This window comes from Polypterus senegalus, chromosome 3 (assembly GCF_016835505.1).
Source record: "Polypterus senegalus isolate Bchr_013 chromosome 3, ASM1683550v1, whole genome shotgun sequence".
NCBI classification, from domain to species: domain Eukaryota; kingdom Metazoa; phylum Chordata; class Cladistia; order Polypteriformes; family Polypteridae; genus Polypterus; species Polypterus senegalus.
Genome location: NC_053156.1, coordinates 67,710,104 through 67,732,232, shown reverse-complemented (window position 1 = coordinate 67,732,232; position 22,129 = coordinate 67,710,104). Strand labels below are relative to the sequence as shown.

General features: G+C 41.6%; 1 protein-coding gene across 1 annotated transcript; it reads right to left on the bottom strand.

Annotated features, from left to right (window-relative positions):
• Positions 1–11,309: 11,309 nt before the first annotated feature.
• On the bottom strand, positions 11,310–19,860 carry LOC120525289 (solute carrier family 35 member D3). Its single transcript, XM_039747437.1, has 2 exons — positions 19,190–19,860; positions 11,310–14,432 (listed from the first exon to the last, which is right to left on the bottom strand). The coding sequence occupies exons 1-2, from the start codon at positions 19,623–19,625 to the stop codon at positions 13,618–13,620; spliced, it is 1,251 nt and encodes a 416-aa protein (XP_039603371.1). The 5' UTR covers positions 19,626–19,860; the 3' UTR covers positions 11,310–13,617.
• Between the last annotated feature and the right edge of the window lie 2,269 nt (positions 19,861–22,129).

Genomic DNA, 22,129 nt, shown 5'->3' with positions numbered 1-22,129 from the left:
GGGTCCTCACTTTGTCTTGAATAATGACCTTATGTATTGGGTAGCAGAGCACAAAGGGGAGGTACAGTCATTGTTGTTGGTCCTGCGGTCCTTCCGGCGGCAGGTCTACAAACTGTCACACAACCACCTCCTAGGCGCTTATTTGGGCACCAAAAAAATCCTAGAGCGTATTAAGCTCCGATTTCATTGGCCGGAGATTAATGAGGAGGTTTGTCGTTTTTGCATGTCCTGTCCGGAGTGTCAACTGTGTCAAATCCCTAGGATGGACAGTGCCCTTCTGCTTCCCATTTCCCTTATTGATGTCCCCTTTGAACGTATCAGGGTTGACTTAGTAGGACCCCTAGAACCCTCGGCTAGAGGACATAAAAATATATCCTAGTCCTAGTAGATTACACTACCTGAAATTCCAAAGCTGTCCCTCTGCGCACAGCTACACAAGCCATCGCACAGGAATTGGTAGGGGTCTTTGGGAGATTTGGCATCCCTAAAGAAGTCCTGACAGACCTGGGGATGCCCTTTATCCTCAAAAACATTCAGGGAAACAGCCAAGTCACTTAAGATAAAGCATTTAAAGACCTCAGTATATCATCCTCAAACCGATGGTCCAGTTTAATGGTTTAACCAGACCCTCAAGCAGATCCTATGCAAGGTGGTCAGCGAGGATGAGAGGACTTCGGATCATATATTTCTTATATGGGGAACAACCTCATGGCATAATAGATATTCTAAAGGAAGGATGAGTATATTGCACAGTTAGATAGATTTCTAAAAATATGACCCGTCCTAAAAAATCACATGGAAAAAGCACAACCACCACAGGTCTTTTATTATGACAGCGGCTTCCCACCTCCCACTCCAAATTATTTGCTTATTGGCAAAGCCCTTATAAAGTTAAGGATAAGAAAGAGCTTGTTGATTATATGGTGAAAGAACACAATCTTCGACTGAGTGAATAGGCGTATCATGTATTCTGCTGAAACCATGGTGGGATAGGGATCCCAATACCTCCTTCAGCCAGCCCCGTTCACTCTTTGTTCACAAATCAACCCTAAACTTCCCTAAACAATCACAGGAGCTGGAAACAGTTACAGTGCATCCAGAAAGTATTCACAGCGCATCACTTTTTCCACATTTTGTTATGTTACAGCCTTATTCCAAAATGGATTAAATTCATTTTTTTCCTCAGAATTCTACACACAACACCCCATAATGACAACGTGAAAAAAGTTTACTTGAGATTTTTGTAAATTTATTAAAAATAAAAAAACCAAGAAAGCACATGTACATAAGTATTCACAGCATTTGCCATGAAGCTCAAAATTGAGCTCAGGTCCATCCTGTTTCCCCTGATCATCCTTGAGATGTTTCTGCAGCTTCATTGGAGTCCACCTGTGGTAAATTCAGTTGATTGGACATGATTTGGAAAGGCACACACCTGTCTATATAAGGTCCCACAGTTGACAGTTCATGTCAGAGCACAAACCAAGCATGAGGTCAAAGGAATTGTCTGTAGACCTCAGACAGGATTGTCTGTTGGCACATACCTGGGGAAGGTTACAGAAACATTTCTGCTGCTTTGAAGGTCCCAATGAGCACAGTGGCCTCCATCATCCGTAAGTGGAAGAAGTTCGAAACCACCAGGACTCTTCCTAGAGCTGGCCGTCCATCTAAACTGAGCGATCAGGAGAGAAGGGCCTTAGACAAGGAGGTGACCAAGAACCCAATGGTCACTCTGTCAGAGCTCCAGAGGTCCTCTGTGGAGAGAGGAGAACTTTCCAAAAGGACAACCATCTCTGCAGCAATCCACCAATCAGGCCTGTATGGTAAAGTGGCCAGATGGAAGCCACTCCTTAGTAAAAGGCCCATGGCAGCCCACCTGGAGTTTGCCAAAAGGCACCTGAAGGACTCTCAGACCATGAGAAAGAAAATTCTCTGGTCTGATGAGACAAAGATTGAACTCTTTGGTGTGAATGCCAGGCGTCACGTTTGAAGGAAACCAGGCACTGCTCATCACCAGGCCAATACCATCCCTACAGTGAAGCATGGTGGTGGCAGTATCATGCTGTGAGGATGTTTTTCAGCGGCAGGAACTGGGAGACTAGTCAGGATAAAGGGAAAGATGACTGCAGCAATGTACCGAGACATCCTGGATGAAAACCTGCTCCAGAGTACTCTTGACCTCAGACTGGGGCGACGGTTCATCCTTCAGCACGACAACAACCCTAAGCACACAGCCAAGATATCAAAGGAGTGGCTTCAGGACAACTCTATGAATGTCCTTGAGTTGCCCAGCCAGAGCCCAGACTTGAATCCGATTGAGCATCTCTGGAGAGATCTTAAAATGGCTGTGCAGTGACGCTTCACATCCATCCTGATGGAGCTTGAGAGGTGCTGCAAAGAGGAATGGGCGAAACTGGCCAAGGATAGGTGTGCCAAGCTTATGGCATCATATTCAAAAAGACTTGAGGCTATAATTGCTGCCAAAGGTGCATCGACAAAGTATTGAGCAAAGGCTGTGAATACTTATGTACATGTGATTTCTCAGTTTTTTTTATTTTTAATAAATTTGCAAAAACCTCAAGTAAACTTTTTTCACGTTGTCATTATTGGGTGTTGTGTGTAGAATTCTGAGGAAAAAAATGAATTTAATCCATTTTGGAATAAGGCTGTCACATAACAAAATGTGGAAAAAGTGATGCGCTGTGAATACTTTCTGAATGCACTGTATCCTGTCTGTCCCGGAGGTGGTGAGCAAAAAACCTAGATGAACTCTTTGACTACGCTCGATACTGTGACAGAGCCTGGGTTGATCATTTGAGAATGCTTGTTTTGACTTCCTGAGGCAAGAAGAGCCGAGCTGGAACTGGAGATCTAGTGCATACTAGAACTAGGTGTTATTGAGGAGAGTCATAGTCCCTGGTCCAATCCTATTGTCTTGGTCCCTAAGTCTGACGGGACATGGAGATATTGCAATGACTTCCATTGGCTTAATCAGGTCTCACAGTTTGATGCCTATCTGATGCCACAAGTGGACAACCTCCTTGAGCAGCTAGGATAGGCAGAATTCTTGACCACACTTGACATGACAAAAAGGTATAGGCAGTTTCCTTTAACGGACTCCACGTAGGCTAAGACTGCATTTAGCACCCCTAGTGGTCACTGGCAGTATCATGTCCTTTCATTTGGGTTACATGAGGCACCAGTGACTTGCCAGCGTCTCTTGGATAAATTGCCAAGTCCACATAATTCCTATATTGGTGCCTACTTTGATGATGTGGTCAACTATTCAAGCACCTGGAAGGAACACCTACAGCAGGCCCAAGTGGTGTTACTTACATTGGGTAATGCCAGTCTTCAGATTAATCCAAAGAAATACAAGGAAAAGGACGAAAGGACACAAAATAAAATTCTTACTGTGACATCCCCACCAGTCTGGGTACCCAAGGTTTTGCTGAAGGACAAGCCCTTTACAAAAGTACCCCTACATAGAGTCTCCCTTGTACCTCGTGTTCCCTCTCTGTCTCTTATTACATTATTAAGTCTAAATCACTGGGCCCTTTAAGAAACTCTAAAACCTTCTCATCCCTGAACCCTAAACCATCTTTAAATAACAGACTTCTGTGGACAATTCTGGCCTGGCTGTCCTTGTTAGCTGATAACAGGACCTCACCTGTTCCGTGTGGGGCTAGGTTACTGCCACCTAGTGTACTATAGGAGTAGTGCAGGCTTTTTCCTTATTTACTAGGATGAGCACGTCTTTATGGGCTTGGTGGAGGCACTGTTTTTACAGGTAGGGTGCCCACTCTCTTATGACCTCTGTCTACACTGGGCAATGCCAGTGTGCTTTACCTCTCTCTGCACAGCCCATCAGTGCTCTTATGCACTGTACTGTACCATCTTATTTGCAGATCAATGGCAGCTGGGTCACATGTTAGAATTTATAGATATAGCTAAATGTACAATTTTATATTCCAGAGAAAAACTGACATATCAGAGGGTAAACATAATGGCAGTAGTCCGATGGATTGGGATGACCAGTGGCATTAGGATCCAGATAACCTGCCAACACGTAAGAAACTGTGAATCCAGCTGTGTGCTTTACAAGGTTTTAGGAGAATGGCTGGCTGTCTATCTGTGACCTGAAGCTAAAGCACAGCTTGGACAAGCAGTAAGGCGATAAGCTGAGTAGCACAACCCAGTGAGCAGCAAAATGCTGGAAGAAAAGAAATACTGAGTCTTAAACAGTCAATTTAATCTTAAACTTCATGAAGATATGTCAACAAGACCTAACTAATATGATCAGTTCATGCTCAGAACCCACAAAGGGCACTGAAATGTCACAATATTCCTTCAGAGGCAAATCAATAAATAGAGGAAGCATCTGGTTGCAGTTATTCCTGTTAAAACTGATTTTGGGCCATATAAAAATAAATTGTAGATGATATTGCTAAAGCTGGAGCAGGTTAAGTCCAAGTGTGTAATTATATTTCTTTATATTACACACTGGGTGTTGTGTAAGATTTTGGAGTTAATAAATTAAATCTATCTATCTAGTTTGTTTAATCCATTTTAGAGTTACAGAGGGGTACAGTAAGTAAATTTAAGTACCAAAATGCTTTTCTTGGCCACTGAGGACCAGGTTTAATGTTCTGTTACTACATTTACATAAACTAAGACAGGGCAGATACTTTTTCATAGCCTTGTACACATATTGTCATAAGGGAGACCTCAGGCTAAGCATAGGGATGAAAGTAATGTGAATGACAGAAAAGGCCAAGTTGAAGCATTCTGCCTGTACCTATTATAAAGGAACAGAAGCCACTTTATACGCAAGCACAAGTGGAGCCACACCCTCCAGCGCCAATCAGAGGGAGCATCAGTCTGAAACACAGGAGCGAGAAAGTACAGGCTGTAGGTAGAAAGTCCTAAAAGGAGATGAGCCTGAGTGTTAGAAGGCTAATTGGCTGCTAAGTTATATATCATGATGTGTTGAGTACAAGTCAAAGGAACTTCTGCTTAAGCTACATAATGCACTAGTGAGGCCTCGCTTGGAGCATTTTGTGCACTTTCGATCTTTATTTTACAAAAAGATATAGCAGCACTAGAGAAGGTCCAGAGAACAATGGCTAAGATGATTCCGGGACCAAGAGATACTGTATGTAAAAGGGGTGGTCCACCCATTTTCCTCATCGGTCCACCCTATAGCTTAGGTTTTTCATTTTTTTTCCTCTAATGAATATTAGCCTATACTGCCAACATGCATTTTAATGCACATCTCCCTTAATTAAAATATCAGTTGATCATAAACTTGCACAGCAAAATCGCCATAGTTAAAGGATGAAGTTTGGTATTTTTCAAGTCGAAGTTATATCTTCACAAACATAATATATATTCATTTGTCATGCAAAACTGTTCTAAAGTTAATCATTTCTATAAATTTTAAAAACGATCTTGTCCTCACTAGTGCTTTATAATAGTGGCTAATACGAAATGGAGCAACACCGGAAAATAAAAGTTTAATAACTTATTGAATATGACCAAGACTGTTGTTGAGTACTGATCCGCGTCTTGTGATTACAAACACCAATATTATGAGTGTTAGCCATTTGAAAAGAAGACCTCTGTGCACTGCCATCTTAGCATTTGTCTTCTTCCACAATAATCTTTCAGTTCTCCTGATTTCCTTTTGAAAGACCAAATCACAGAAAACATTTCATGCCACATGGTTGGTTTATGTCTGTATTTATATGAGAAATCACACAAGCGAATAGAAAATGTATCCTTATCACGAGAAAAATAGCACCAGGAATATGCGATAAAATGATTATTTCCAAATCCCTTTTGTTATCACAAACACACGTCAGGAATGCAGAAAGCATGTCTTCTTAAATTGAAACTTTTGCCGCTTCACTGGTAAGTTTTTAGACTTTTATTTTCTGGTGGAGCCCTATTAGCCTCCATAGTAAAGTGCCAGTGAGGGCAAGATTTTTAAAAAATGTATAAACAATGCATTGCTTTAGAACATAGTTTTGCATGGAATATTCATATGCTTCACTGGAGTCATTCAAAAAGTCCAAATTGTTGGAGAATCGTCCATTACTAGTTACTGTTGAGCTATGTCTTGTTGGAGTGAAATTTGAACAATGTCTCGACAAACAGCAGTTTTAAGTTTGTCACACACGTGTGCATGGGAACCAGCTGAGGGGCCTAAACACTAGTAATTCTACGCCAGGCCAGGGGGTGGCGGAGTGTACTGACTTTCTCTCTCAGTCCCTTGCAGACCTTTCCCGGGAAATCCCGCCTGTTGCCGGCCCCAAGGATGATGTCACTTCCGGGCACAAGGACACCACTCCCAGTTCCGGCATAGATGACGTCACTTCCCTTCCAGCCCTTTAAAACTGCCATCTTGCCTCAGTACAGGCAGTTCTGTTCTGGACTCTGAACTAAGCACATCGTGCTATTTACAACTACTTTTGCAGCCGATTCAATTATACGGGTGGCTGCCCCAAATCTTTATGATGTCTCCGACTCATTCTTATCACAAGTTTTATTAGCAAAAGGAAACAAACAGAAGTGCAAAACATACTAGAGTCTGATGTCGGCTCTGAAAATTTTGGTGATGCCCCAATGACGAGTGGAAACTCTGCCACTAGTTTTGTTTACTTTAGTGACGGGTGAGCTACCAACACAACCACTGAGTGTACTGGAAAATCTACTACCACCCAACCGTTAAATGTCGAAGGATCGCTAATGTCACAGATTTGTCTGATATCCATAAGCCAACCAGCTCGGTCTGTGTTAAAAGTTTCCAAGTTGTTACACAGCTGTGTGGCTCAGTGATACCACAGCTACAGTAAAAGTTATGTGGCTGGCATAGAGGTCTTCGAACGTTGTGATTTTGACATATTTGTAATAAGCTAGTTGAAGAGTTGGACAGATTCACTTCTGTATTTGCAGACTGGAAACATACTGATCAGATATTCATACACAAATGACAAGGAGCAGCAAAACAGTAATCTGCTGTTATACAATGCTATACTGCTCAAAATTATAGCGGATATTTTGTGTCCGTTTGTGCTTTGCGATGGGCTGGTATGTTTTGCGTATCAAGAAAAGGTAGGCAGTCAGTTGATCTTCGCCATTTGTAAGAGGATTTAAATTACTGTTGACAAAAACCTTTCAAACTAGATGTGCAAAAAAAAAATATATATATATATATATATACAGTATATATATATATATATATATATATATATATATATATATATATATATATATATATATATATATAAACAAACATATTTAGTAGTAATAAAAATAACATTAGGCCCACTCGTGACAAATTTTGGCACACCCTTTATTAAAATCCTGGTGTGGTGACTGGTATGAGCTATGAGGAGAGACTGGAGGAGATGAACCTTTTCAGTGTAAGCAAACTTAGATGAAGCAGTGACATGACTGAAATGTTTAAAAGTGGGACATTTTTAAGACAGTAGGGTCTAGGAGGACTTTGACATCTTGACTTAATGTTTTTTTGTAAAAATCCGGTAAATAGGCTTGGTGAGTTTTGTTGAGCTGAATGACCTTTCTCATCAAAATTGTTCTAATGTTCTAATGAATACTTTTGTTAGAACAGAACAAATAACATCTTGGGGACTGGGTGGCTCCCTAAATCTTTGGACCTCCAATTGCTGGCTCCTTCAATTGTAGCCTCTGCTTTTTGCCGGATGGGAAGTCCAGAGATCATCCTAATGTCTTCCTCATTTCTGACCCAGAGCCACTTTGCACCAAGGTGGGAGGTTTTGCGATCTTAATTTCCGAACTACGGCCCAATACTGCACAGTTTCAGAAACTCCTCCACCGTAATGAAACTACGCTTGTGTTCAGGCTTCAGAATACACAGCACCGCACAGCCATTTAGTTTCTCTTTGTCATTCTTCACACACTTAAATCAAAAATTCTGACCTCCACTATAACAGAACGTCTGTATCAAGCTGGCACAGTACTCAGATATGACTTAGTAGAATGCCATTTTTATTTTAGGAAAACATGAAATACTGTTTATTTTGCAATAAAGTTCATCCATATTTTTCTTTGTTGGTATTCCAAACTTATATGTATTCATTTACATTCAGTTTTAATGTAAACAGAATTCTTATTACCAAATAATCAAACCTGTCATAGGATCCATCACATAATCTATGAGTGCTGCATTTATTATCAAGTCCATTCTGTGCATACAAAAATATAGAAATTTTCACTCATTAACAAATTTACTAATAACTCAAACGAGCAGAAATTGTATACTTCTTTTAAGAAATTAAGGCAGGAATTGAAATTAAACATACAATGAGACTCCTCAACACAAGATAGAAATAAAAATAAATAACAATAAATACATTTCCACTAAATTTTTGAAGACTCCTAAACACACTTCCATTTATCAGTTTCATGAAATGATTTGCATAGGTGGAAAATAATACTCAACACGCCTCATTAAATTACAAAAGCAAAACGTTCTAATTCTATGGGAATGGGATGGAAAATATAATATAATAAAATTAGCAGATATCAATACTTTACATTCAAAAATAAATATTTTTACATTAAAATATATAGATGCATAAATAATACCCAGTGTCATGACATGGCATGTTTTCTGTACAAGAGTAGCAGCTCTCCAGCATTAAACTGTTTTGCACGTGTGACTTCTGAAGATCTAAGACGGGACACGTTTTGCACGTTTTTTAAGACGTAGGAATCTGACAAAAATGAAATTTCATACGGGCTGGGTTTCATCAGATCAAAATGTGATCTTAAAAAGTACATAACATAAGAAAATAAGCAATATGGTAGAAAAGTGTTCAAGTGAAGCCAGCCTGATTGGAGGTGAGGTCCCACTGCCCACAGCCTGAATGGCCACCTGAGCCAAGCGAATGGTCCTTCAGCTCATCTGGAAGAACCAAATTGTGAATCGGAGTCAGCGGGAGCTGGAGACTATCCAAGCAGCAATGAGTGCAAGGCACAACAAACCCCTGGGTCGGATAAGCCTTTACTAAAGACAAACACATGTTTAGTATCAATGGGTATGGAGGCTGCTTGAATTAGAGACTTTGTGTAATCTTTATATGTTGTGTTAAATAACCCCACACACCCTGTCCTTAACAATTAGTTTTCATCTTAAACGGTTTAGTTCACGTAAAGAAAGTCCTTATGGGGTTCTCAACACATATATAATTTTGGAGTGCTGAAATTGCCAGGATTGGAATTGGATCTTTCTAAATAATTTGGACACAAAATGATATCTTTCCTGATTAGTATATTTTATAATATAGTTTGTATCTGTTAATACAAGAGGGATGTTATCAATAATGTGATTGTTTAATGGTGGAATTGCAGTGTTTTACTGGACATAAATATTGCCAAGCCAGGATAGAATGAATGTAACATATGCTTGCCGTGTCATTTGATTTATTAAACGACATTGGAGGAATACATGCGTGGCCTGAGGACATGTGCCCAGCCTGAGATCTGAAGCTTCATCTTTGAAGACACACAGTTTAACCCATCTGTGAGGATGTGCTTAGAAGATTAAAGATTCCCATTTAAAGAAGTGTCAGAGCAAAAGAATCCTTGGGGCTGTTTGTGTTTCCATCCAGAAAATGATCAGGTACACTGGCTAACAGCTTTGATTTCCTGCTTTTATAATAAAGTTTCACTGAGCACATCTGTGACACTTATATGTCAGCTGGGACCTGCACATATATGGCGGTTCACCCTCCTGTCACACCCAGAGCAAACTGCCCACTATAGCGAGGCTGTGTGTGGCCTCTGCTTCTTGTTAAAGAATAGAGCAGTGCTTGGGGCGTCCACATGGCAGAACAAGCTTTAATCAGTGAGAGGCACCAGAAGCATTTACTGAAAAATACAGCAATGTAAAGAGTAGAAAATGAGCAAAAGAGGAGACAGAGTGATGCATAGGAGGACAGCTGTGCAGGGATGCAGAAGAGAATATGTTTATGATATACTATAACTAATATGCAGTTCGCTTCCTGGGTGGGTCCTCCCTGCGTGGAGTTTGCATGTTCTCCCCGTGTCTGCATGGGTTTCCTCCGGGTACTCTGGTTTCCTCCCACAGTCCAAAGACATGCAGGTTAGGTGCGTTGGCGGTCCTAAATTGTCCCTAGTGTGTGCTTGGTGTGTGGGTGTGTGTGTGGCCTGTGGTGGGCTGACGCCCTGCCCGGGGTTTGTTCCTCCCTTGTGCCCTGTGTTGGCTGGGATTGGCTCCAGGAGACCCCTGTGACCCTGTACTTAGGATATAGTGGGTTGGATAATGGATGGATGGATGGATAACTAATATGCAGTACCTTACAGGGTAGCATTATGCAGCAAATAAATGAATCCTTTAAGACTTTCTCTCCATCATTGTGCTTTTACTCTTGTGTCTGTGTTGCTTTTCAATGAAGTCTGATCAAGACAAGAATTGTGCAAGCACGTTTGACCGAGGGCAAAGCAGTTAAGAATCACATGATGCACCGACTTATTTAAAAATAATTTCATAGAGTAAAAGTGTAACATTACTGTTGTGATGTGAAATTTTGCATACAAGTTGATAAATATTTTGTATGTCTTTATTTGTAACTTAGACAAAGCAATGTAATATTAGTGTTACATTATAGATAATAACGGCAATGGTTTGATAGTTTAAGAATCCCTTTACCCCTTTTAGGAATGGGTCTCTTTGTAATTTTATGACAGGGTTGGGGGAATTGCATCAAACAAGTTTGGCTAATATTCATCTCCTAAAGTCTCTCAGTCAAACCCCACGGGAAAGCCAGGCTGCCTAATTGCCAAGCTTTACCTTAACACATAGTTTGGAGGGCAGGTGTGAAGTATGGCTATTTGGAATTAGCTTGTATTAGAAGCCTTTAAGTACCACAACGTCCTATTGGCTCTAGGGGTTGGACAGAAAACCTATGAATTTACTTTCTTTACTCAGCTCTCTCTCTCTTACTAAACTGATAAAAGACCATCTCACACCATGAACTAAGAAGGGCAACACAATGAAGAGCACAGCTCGGCAGCCATATTGAGACAGGCATGTGGCCTGTTCTGAAGAAAGCTGACCACACATGATGCCTTAACTAGAGACATTTTGAGTAACTAACAAGTCTGTGTGCCGCCTAAAAATACACATCACCATTTAACAGGTTGTATGGTTGCCAATATTCAAATGTACTTTGCATATTGTTATTATTTATGAATATTATCAATAATGCATTATTTAAATCGTAACTTAACTCCTGCTTGTCTTTTACTACAACTAATTGCCTGCGGTTAAAGATGTAGAAGGGAAGGTGGGGAGAAGTTATATGGTACAATATCTTAGAAACAGTGTTAAGTCGGGGACATCTGCAGCATTCTGACAAAGGCTACTTATTATTAATACAAAAGGGGAAAGCAGAGCAATATATTATTCTACCAAGACAAAACAATAGCATAACATTCTCAAACCTGCTTCATCAACCTCAGGATTGTAGCGGCCCAAACCTATCCTAACATCACCAACGACAGTGCAAGCAAACATGAATAGGGTAGCACTCCATTGCAAAGCCCGGTCACACACTCCCCCTCATACACACTCACAACAGGACAATTTAGAGTCACCACTTCACCCAATAAATACGTCTTTTTAGTGATGTGAGAGAAAACAAAGCACTACCTGCAGAAAAACAGAACTAGCAAACTCCACATGGAGAACTACTTGACAGCGAGCTCTGAGCCAAGGATGCTGAGCCAAGGAGGAAGAAGCTCTACTTACTAAGCCACCAAATAGCCGGAAATGTGCTATCTGAAAACTAATAACATACTAAAATGTTTAAATTGGCCCACCACATAAAGTACAACACGGAGCAACATGATGACAGAACTGTGAATTGGATTAAGTAGGTTTGAAAATGAATGGTGGGGTGAATGGATTTGTGAACCCCTTACGGCATCTAAGAATCCCAAAAAGTGGAATATGTGGTGAAGCCAATGGCAGCCTCACACCTTCCTCAGCAGCAATTTTGAAAGAACCTTTTGCACTAAACATTTTGTGCTCAGAGCTTCACACTGTTTCCTGTTTCTATGTAAAACATAATATTAATTAAATTAATTAAAGATTACCTGCTTTCTAGTGATAATACATTAATATTTCTTTTTGCAATTGCAATTTTAATAATTTGCATGTATTGATTCCTTCCTTGCTTAAGGGTAATTTTTTTTAAATAAATGGACTTTGGGCCGTTTAAGTAACTTGCTCAGGGTCATACGCACACTTTGAGTGGGAGGCTGATTATAGCTGGGGTCCGGAGTGGTGGATACAAGCTTGTCTGCAATACAAACATAAAATCAATTTCTGACTGACATACAACCATCAGGTAAAACCTGATATTTACTAACAGACACTAAAGAAATATCTGAGCAATGGCACTCGAGGAGCAATCAATTCTCTACTTATTTGAACACAAAGAATTTCATGAACAGGCTGGTATTTTAATTGTTTGGCTTAAATGAAGTTGAATAGCAGCATAAGCAGTGACTTCTACTGACAGAAATGCAAACTACCTGTGGGGAAATTACATCGGAACCCCAAGCAGGAGTGAATAGTGAATGCTATAAGATATGAAAAAAACTATAAATGCAAGAGATGCCTTTTCTGAGAAATTTCAAACATTAAAGATATTCCATATCGATGGCCATGTTGTTTGTTTCTGTGGTACATGAATGAATATTAAAAGGAAAAATAAAGAAAAAATATTAGAGAAGCAAAGGGGACAAAATTAGGAGTGCACAGCTACCTAAAAATATACGAAATCAATAGCTGTGAGCTGTGAAAAAAGGGACCAAAAGATAGAGAAGAAAGAAGACAAAAGGACACACCAGTTTCATCATGTTCCCTCATCCTATAGCACCTTGCTCTACATCTTTGCTTCCTAAACTTTTTTTACTGTAACAGTAGCCCCAGTTAAGCATCATGGGGCCCTGGTGCAAATGCCAGGAGCATCAGGAACAAGTTAGGAAGCAACTGTAGAATGAGCTGCTAGCACTGAAGGGCACACATAAAACGGGCTAATTTAGAGTCATCGATTAACTGAAAATATCGAGGGAGTAGAATCCACATCACTAGGGCTGTGAACAGTACTGATCTCTGCTAAGCTGATGTTTTTATGTCTATCTCAGAAACTTCAATTTGAAAACATCAATAAACTTCCATGAGCTTCCAGTTGTGTTACTCTTAGGATTTGATGGCAATCACCTTTCTGTCAAGTGACATAGAGCTTGTCTCCTTAGAGCCCTTTTTTCTATAGTAAGTGTGTTACTTTAAACAGCAAACTGGTTGACGTTATTTCATCTAAATAAAGGTGATGGATTTAGAATTTGTGCACAATCATCAGAAGCAACACTTGATCATTAGAATAAAGATCGTACCTTTTCAATTCACATTCTGCTACTGTGAAATAACAATACAATACAAGAGATGTCTTGAGCGGTGGACAATGAGCTAGTTGATGTATCAGTAGAGTCATTCTTAACAACAGCATGCTTTTCATTTATGTTTCTGCATTCCTCACATCACGGACTTGGTAGAACCTCATTTTCTATTAAAAGATCTTTTTTCATGAACTTGAAATTTCGAATTGACCGCCAAACTCCAATGTAAGCATCGCTCACAGATTTCTTGTCATCTCCTCCAGTTTCGCTTTCTTGCGTTTGGACTTCCATGGTTCCCACAGTTCCATTCACTGCAGGAGTGTGCACGTAGCCATTGGTGTTCGAAGACTCATGCAGAGTTCCATTGGATGTCATTTCTGTGGGTTCACCATCATTACCATTGTCCATTTTGTATGGTTCACCAGGTAAGTCGTCCTTTTTGGCATCTTCTTCCAGGTCCTGGTACTTGCTTTTTTTTTTAGTTTCAAAATATTTGACAATGCAGTAAATGATAGAGCCCACAGTGTTCACCACAACACCAGCAATAAACAGCGCCGTGGGCTTCACGTCATTGAATGCTAGCATCCCTACGGTGATGGTGGCGATGCTTTTGACCACACCGACAAAACTGGTGGTGACTGCGGAGTTGATGTAGGTGCAGTGGAGGGTGGTAAAGTTCATGGCACAGCCAAATAAGATACACGCTATGAACGTGCATGACACAAAGGGGCTGGACCACTGGGGATATGACCAGACATTGATGGAGTCCATGCTAGCAAATGAGCAGATGATGAGAAACGGAGAGGCCGTAAAGGCAATGGCGTACTGTGCGGTCAGTGGCCCATAGTCGTTGTCGGTGCTTGTCTTTTGAATAATTACCAGATATGTCGCATGAATGATGACAGCTAGAATTCCAGTCACGTAACCAACGGGATCTCCAGTTAGATCTCCAGCTCCTGGAAGAGCAAACATCAAAAAAATAAGAATTATAGAATGATGGCTAATCACAAGCATAGAAAAGAAGACAAAAGTAAATAGTAAATATGTTTATTTCAGCTGTCAGTAGAGAAAGATGAATGCAAATCCATTTGCTTTAAGTGCGCTAATCATGTAAACTCTGCAGTAATGACATTCAAACGGAGCTCTTGGGAAACATCAAGAGATGTTTCCTGGCCTTACAGAAATGACAGTTTGACGCCTTATGTTAGAAAATGGTTGAGGACTGAACTATTAACACCAGGATTATTTATACTTACGGGATAGGAGAGGAATTAGAATTGTTCTTGCATTTTCTCCAATGAGAGCACAGAAAGGTTAAATTACTCACTCAAGAACACACAGTCAGTTGGAAGGTGGACATTGAACCAACAACCTTGTGGCTGAAAGTGGAGCACCAATTAACTTGTCAGTAGTACCTGCCTGTTTTTCATGTACCACCATGATCATATATTTATATTATTGTTTCAATTTTTTTAATTAAATGAAACATTAGTGGTCAGCACAGTGGCACAATGTTTAGCGCTGCTGCCTTGCCGCTCCAAGGGCTCCTGTTCAGTTCTGACCACAGACTGTGAGGATTTTGTACACGCTGAAAAGGATGTCCTCCATTCACAGATAAATGATGACTCTACACTTGTCTGGTGTGTGGGCATCCACGTGCCCGGTCATTGACTGGCATCACATTCAGGTTTGGTTGCTTCTTTACAGTTTGATGCATGCAACCCAGTTTTGCAATGAGCAAGGTCAAACAATTGTGTGAAGGACGGGCAAAACTTTTTTACTTTCAAACAAATCTTTTGTGATTAACCACTAAATTTGTTTTCTGGAAAACATGAAGTTATAATTGAAATGGAGACACTTATTCATTAGAGAGCACATCAGATACATGCATGATGGCAGAAAACAAATAGATAGATAGATAGATAGATAGATAGATAGATAGATAGATAGATAGATAGATAGATAGATAGATAGATAGATAGATAGATAGATAGATAGATAGTGTGGTCCCTGGTCGGGGCTGGAGCCCGGCCAGGACGCCCAGGAGGACGAGAGGAGGGCTTGTGCCTCCTCCAGACCGCGAGGGGGCATCCGTCCTGGTTATGTTGGGGGCCTCGGGTAAAGGGCTTGGAAGCCCAGCCCTGTAGGGACCCGTGGCCACCGCCAGACGGCGCCCCATTGCCTGATTATCCCGGGAGCCTGGCACTTCCGCCACACCAGGAAGTGCCGGGGGGAAGACTTTGAAGGACACCCGGAGAGCTGCCGGGAGGAGAGCCAGCACTTGCGTGGCCAAGGGAAGAATGCCGGGAACACCTGGTGCTCGTCCGGGAAGCATATATAAGGGGCCGCCTCCCTTCAGTGAGCAGTGGATGTCGGGTGGAAGTGGACAGAGCTGGAGAGAGGACTGGAGGCGGCCAGGAAAGAAAGGCACAAGGACTGTGAGGCCTGGACATTTGGGGGAACGGTGCAGAAGGCACTGGGAAGTGCACTGAGTTTATTATCTGTAAATAGTAGTGTAAATAAACGGTGTGCTGGGTAAAAACAAAGATGTCCGTCTGTCTGTGTCCGGGCCAGCGTTCACAATAGATAGATAGATAGATAGATAGATACTTTATTAATCCCGAGGGGAAATTCACAAATGTCCCACTTCATGTGGCACAATTCTATATTGAACCTCTGCACAAGGTACTGTATAATACAGAACTACACTACACAGTTTTGTAACTGAAGCATGGGCTGGTGATGCAAATCACTTAGGGTCATAAAATTATTCATAGTTGGAACTGAAGTGACAGCCATTTGATTTACAGTCTCAGTCTAAGGTGGAGGGCCAAGCTGTCATGTTACTGGCTAAGCAACGATTCTTAAAACCCCTGAACTGCAGGTTCACTATGTGGCCCTGTACCTTTTTTTACCAGATTATGAACCAGAGGTCAAACTGTACATATACAACATATAAAGGTGGAGGTCACCATGAAAGGAACTATAAAAAATAATAAACCAGGACCACTAAACGGGCACTTTATTGCCATTGTTCAATGTCTGCTTCTGACACACTACATGATCCTGAAAAAGGCATTAAAGTCTGCTTGTGCACCTGCCATAAAAATATACAGACCTAAATTGGGCTCATATTTGCAATAAAAAGAAAGTATAGAAGAAAAACAAGCAACTTTAATAAAGGGACTGCAAAAAAACTGAGGGTCTGGTTTATTACTGGTGCCTTCCGCTTCATGTCGTCAGTTTGAACCCTGGCCTGGTCAGTATCTGTGTGGAGTTTGCACATTTTTCCAGTTAAGGTAGGCTTATTTCCACTGGATTTTCTGGTTTTCCTAAGCCACACAAGCTGGGTTAATTGAAAACTTTAAACATGGGTGAGTGCGACTGGGGTGTAATAGAGTGCTCTGTGGTGGACTGGCACCACAGACCTCAGTCCTGCCCAGATTAGCTCCAGGACCCATGGCAATGAAACGGATTAAATGATGGGCAAATTGAAGGTTTATTTGTAGAGATGACGTGTTTTAATTTAGCACATTTAAGAACCAAAGATTAGAAGAGAATTATGTTAAGAAAAATAATGTGCATTATTTCCAGTACAGCAAACACGCATTTCATTAAGTGTCTAATTGGACATGACTTTGGATACGGAACGGGCATTTAATGACTCAGAAAATGTCAAATAACATTTATTTCAAATCTTTTCTCTACAAAAGAAAAGCATATAATAGACTAGTATGGCTAGTAGGATCTTTTTTAAGGTACTCCATATGATACAACAATGATCAAAAGCAGTAAATCCAAGTCAGGGTACTGACTTTAAATGATTCACAAAGACTCTGGACTCTAAACAGGAACTGGCACCAGCGGGGTACATATTAATATTGTTGAATTATTTTGAGACAAAGGTTGCCCTGTCCGATTTCTATAAATTAGAACATGAATAATAATAATAATTCCAAAAGATTTTCTCAAGTTTGTCAGTTGAGTGGTCAGGTTTTGGATGGACCCCCCTCTACACGGCTTGGACCACTTCCGTAAATCTGCAGTGGTGATATACATTACAGCCCTTTATCATTCACGGAAATAATCATGGCATCAATATTGGGTATATATAGGTTTATACAAGAGAGACAGTCTTTTTTCAGAATATTAAAACCGTCTTTCCGATGAACGTATATAGCTTATCAATTTCGGTCGTTCTGAAAAATGACTATTTTGCAAATGCGTTAAGCCAAAATTAAAGGAGTTTTAAAGCAATTATCCTCGTTCAGCTTTCTCAGCCCAGTAACTCCAGAATTTAGATGGGGTATGGTACACTCTGTACAGGGAGGTCCAGATCTAATTATACAGATCCAGATCGTCTGGATGACTTTGATTTATGCGGGGACGATTCCAGTTCGGCGCAAAAACGATTCTTCATGTCTTCAATTTGCACACTTCTCGATGGTTCGGGATTTTTCGGGTGATTTTCTATATAATAAACTTAAGTTATAGCGTAATGAAAATTGCATAATTAGATCTGGACCACCCTATACTTGCAGCACTGGAGGGCAATAAAGGAACCAACCCTGGACTGGGCGTCAGCGAACAAACCCGAAGACTATGAGATATAAACTACGAGCTCTGCGTCCGCCAGACAATAGCGCTAACCCCATGGCGCTAATAATTAACTTGCTAGCCAATCAAGCCGCCCACTCACCAAAATCTAATTCCGCTCAGTCCCCACATTGCGAACAGCAAAACCGTCCCAATATGGAACGTCAGGTCGTCGCGAGGCACACTCACCCGACTCTCACATTCACTGCGTTTTATTCAACATCTCAAGCTTGTGCAGGTGAAGCTAACTGCCGAAGCTGAATTGGTCTAGTGTTAGTTGAGTAAAGAGTGCCTTGAGATGGACTGGCACCTCTTGCGGGTCTAGTACAATCCATGCGCCCCGTACTGCTAGGACATACTCAGGCTTCTCCGCACTGGAATATGTACGTTTGTAAAATTCGTTAATTATCCTGCTAGACTGGTTTCCCGACCACTGCTGGTTCCTTCCTTGCGCCTTTAACTGCCGGAACAGAAACAGACTACCCGCGGTAGTGAAATCGAATAAGTGAGCTGGGATGAGAGGTGTATGTGCGCGAGAGAGGACTGGTCCTGCCTTACACCAGATGCCGCCGTGACAGACGCTGTCTCAGCGCGACAATAAACAAGCGACAACGGGATCAGGTCAGCATGTCATATATTAAACATATTATGGCGCTAAATACTATAATGTACCGGGTCCCACAAATTTTATAAAAAATGCTACTTAATCCATTCGCATACATTTACGTCTTGGACCTTTTTAAAGACATGAAGAAATTAATTTACTCCAGTTTACTGGCTTTTTAACAAGCTGTATATGTAATCGGATATAAATGCTGAAAGCGCACCTTAATGTCCCAAGAATTTTTAATGAGTGGATCGGATTTCCAAGTTCAACTTTATTGAGTGAATTTTTATTAAGTAAAATGCCATATTCTAAAGCTCATTTTCTATTCATTTCTATCCCTATCTCTCTGTCTTCCAATATCATTATTATACGCATCCGTTTAATTTTTCACAATTTCCCCTTTCCCGTCTATCAATAATTTTCGTTATTCTAAAGTTTTTGAACTAAGATGCCCCCCAACGCTGATCGCACACAGAAACCATCAAGCTCGAGAAGACTGCGAAGAGTCACCTGCCAGCGCCGCTCCCACTGTGGTGATGAGGACTGCGCTAATGACACCGACGGTCGGGATGCCGTTCTTTAGCAAGCAGACTCCGATGATGAGGGTGGCCAGAGGCAGGCACCGCTTGAAGATCACATACATAGGCAGACTGAGGCCTCTCAAGGACCAGAGGGTGAGGCTGGACTGCAGAGTAGATAGGATGGTTACACCTGCGAAAACTTTGGCGAGCTGCAGGCTGTAGGGCGGCACGTCCACCTTTCCCAGGCGTCGCAGGATCTCTAAGGTGAGTGCCGCCAGGACGCTGGTCAGGCACTGGATCAGAGTGAGGTAGTGAAATTCGTAGTTTGTAATAAGAAATTTCAGTAAAATGTTTAAAGAGCCGGAAAAAAACCCGTGAGCTATAGCAACCGATATTCCAAGAAAGCGTCGCTTGCAGATTTCCATGTTTCTCTCTTTTGATGGTGCACTTTATTTTTCCAAGTCTTGATTCCAAAAACATCGGCTTAAAACGCTCAGCCCCAGGTGTGCGTCTCCTCACTCCGCATCCCTCCAGTCGACCTCCAGACAGTCCCTTTGAAGGCAGGTGCGATGGGGCTGATGCTCTTCACTCGGGGTTGCCCAGCCTCTATCGCCTGTGTGGGACCTGGGGGCGAACCTGCGCGTTCCATTTCCTTAATTAGAAGAGAGTGACTATTACTGCGGTCGCCCCCTCCCTCCGTGTGACTCACTGGGCGTATAGTGGTGGGGGTTGCGGGGTGGGAGAGGCTGGGTATTTGGCTTTGGTCCTGAAAAGATTTGGAACATCACGTTTATGAAGCGATCTGCTTTTTTGGTTTCCTTGTTAACGATGCTCCCGAGTCACCGATGCTGCAGTACTTTCAGGGCAACCCCGGCGAACACCGCATTCACTCAGCCTAATGAGCCGCACTTCTGCCCGGCGCTCCTAATGAAATTAAATGTGAGCAAAGAGGTGGTCGCTTCCAAAGTTAAAAGAAGCCATTGATCTTGCTTTAGAAGACCGACCGAATTCATAGCCAGTCGATTAATTAAGAACACAAACCCACACTTATACAGGCAAACTTTTTCAAATATAATTCGTTTAGATTTTTCATTAAGATCCTGTATTCATAATAAGCGTGCTACTCAGCCTAGCTGTATGAAGTCCAATTCCGAGCAGCCGGCGGTAAGGGCGGAAAAAAAACCTGGTCGGGGACTTTAATTTTATAAAACTGCTATCCAATCTGTCATCTGAATGGCAGGACATCACTCATGAATACACCTTATGTTCCGATTTATCTTGGGGCGCACCTCACGAAGCTTTGAATGAACAGAGGCATTCCCCGTCATTTGGGAATCCCCTAATTGGAACTGAGTGAGTAATGAATGTGCTTAACGGCCCCGAGGAAGAATGGCATCCAGTCCAGTGATGATCCCTGCTTCGCACCATTTACTGCAGCGATCGGCTCCACCTCCAAAACGCACTAATAGAAACAAAGGAATATACTGTACATGAATGTGTGTACGCACCAAAAATAAAGAATATTGGCTTGCAGACATCGGGGATGCGCACGTATAAACGGTCCATCTCCATTTCACACAATACATTCATAAAGAGAATTGCATGCTTTAAAAAGTAATCATGATTAGTTTAAGGAGTTCACCACACAAGCCAAATCAAACCAAAGTGCAACAATAACAACATCCATTCCATCCATGTGTCCATCCTTTTCAATCAGGCTGGCATTCACCACTAGCAGGACATGGTGTTTAAAATGTGATGCCACAAGTGCTTCTGAACAATTACTGTCAATTAATGTGATGGCAACAAGCCTTCTAACATGTTGGGCCATCTATGGAGAAGACAACTGATTCAGCTAGTCTGTCTGTGGCAGGTTGCAGCTGCCATTAAATCTGGCATCCCACACTGTTGGCAATGCATATAAATGCCACGTGAAGTGACACTCCTTTGTATGGCCACTGCCATAGCCCGATTTTTACCACCAGCCTCTAAAATTAATCAAAATACAAGAAAAATGTATTCTTTTATAAAGAAATATTAAGACCGTCATCTTTAAAATCTTTACAAGTCGTTCTTGAGATAACTTGTCCATAACAGTTAGGGATGAAGTAGAGCTTCTGGAACAGCATGTACACCAGCAGGGTGAGCTGCATACCACAATGCTTTCAGATTGGTTAAAAACTAAACCGGGTGATGTGTTTATGTTTATTTTTTACATTTTTTCACTTAGTTTTATTTCACAGGCTAAAATGTCTGAAACAATGAAAGTAATATGATAAAAGCTTGTTTTAAAATTTTGTTTCCTCCTTCTCTCCTTCTGTCTCTTTCATTCCCTCTCTCCCAAAGTAGATAGTTGAAGAGTCACACTCTCTCTTAACATTTGACATGGTATTCTGTCTCTGCTGAGAGATCATTTGTTCTTGTGTTGTGCTCTGATAGCTATAAAGCACAATTTTACGTTTTCACATTGTATGTTCTGTCTGTCTGTTTCTCTGTCTCGCTAAACACATATATAGTGACGGACAGTGGCTGGTGTCTTTACCTGGCCAGGACGCTTCCTTAAGGGAAGGACAGGGGGAGATCACTTTTGAAGGGTGCGATCTTCCCCAAACTGCTCTTTGGCAGCACCCCTCTGAGTCCCACAGCGCTATATGGGGCTTAGTATTGGTCTGCTCAGCCCTGTTGGGTTCCAGGGATGCCGCCAGGGGGAGCAGCGAGAGCTGCAGAGCCCTACATTGGGCTTCCACCGCACCTGGGAATTCCAGACTTCACTAACAAGCCATCTGGAGTTCTCCTGGGTGTGGCTTAAAAAGGAGCCAGCGTTGGGTGGGAGAAGACAAACCTTGTCAGTGGAGGAGGAAAGACAGACAGACAGAAAGACAAAAAGAAAGAAAAGACTGTCTGTCTGTGCTTGTGCTTGTGTACTGTG

Coding starts and splice junctions, on each gene's coding strand:
- LOC120525289 (XM_039747437.1), bottom strand. CDS start 19,625: ATGGAAATCTGCAAGCGACGCTTTCTTGGAATATCGGTTGCTATAGCT. Junction 14,433..19,189: donor AGTGGGAGCGGCGCTGGCAG/GTGACTCTTCGC, acceptor TTGCTCTTCCAG/GAGCTGGAGATCTAACTGGA.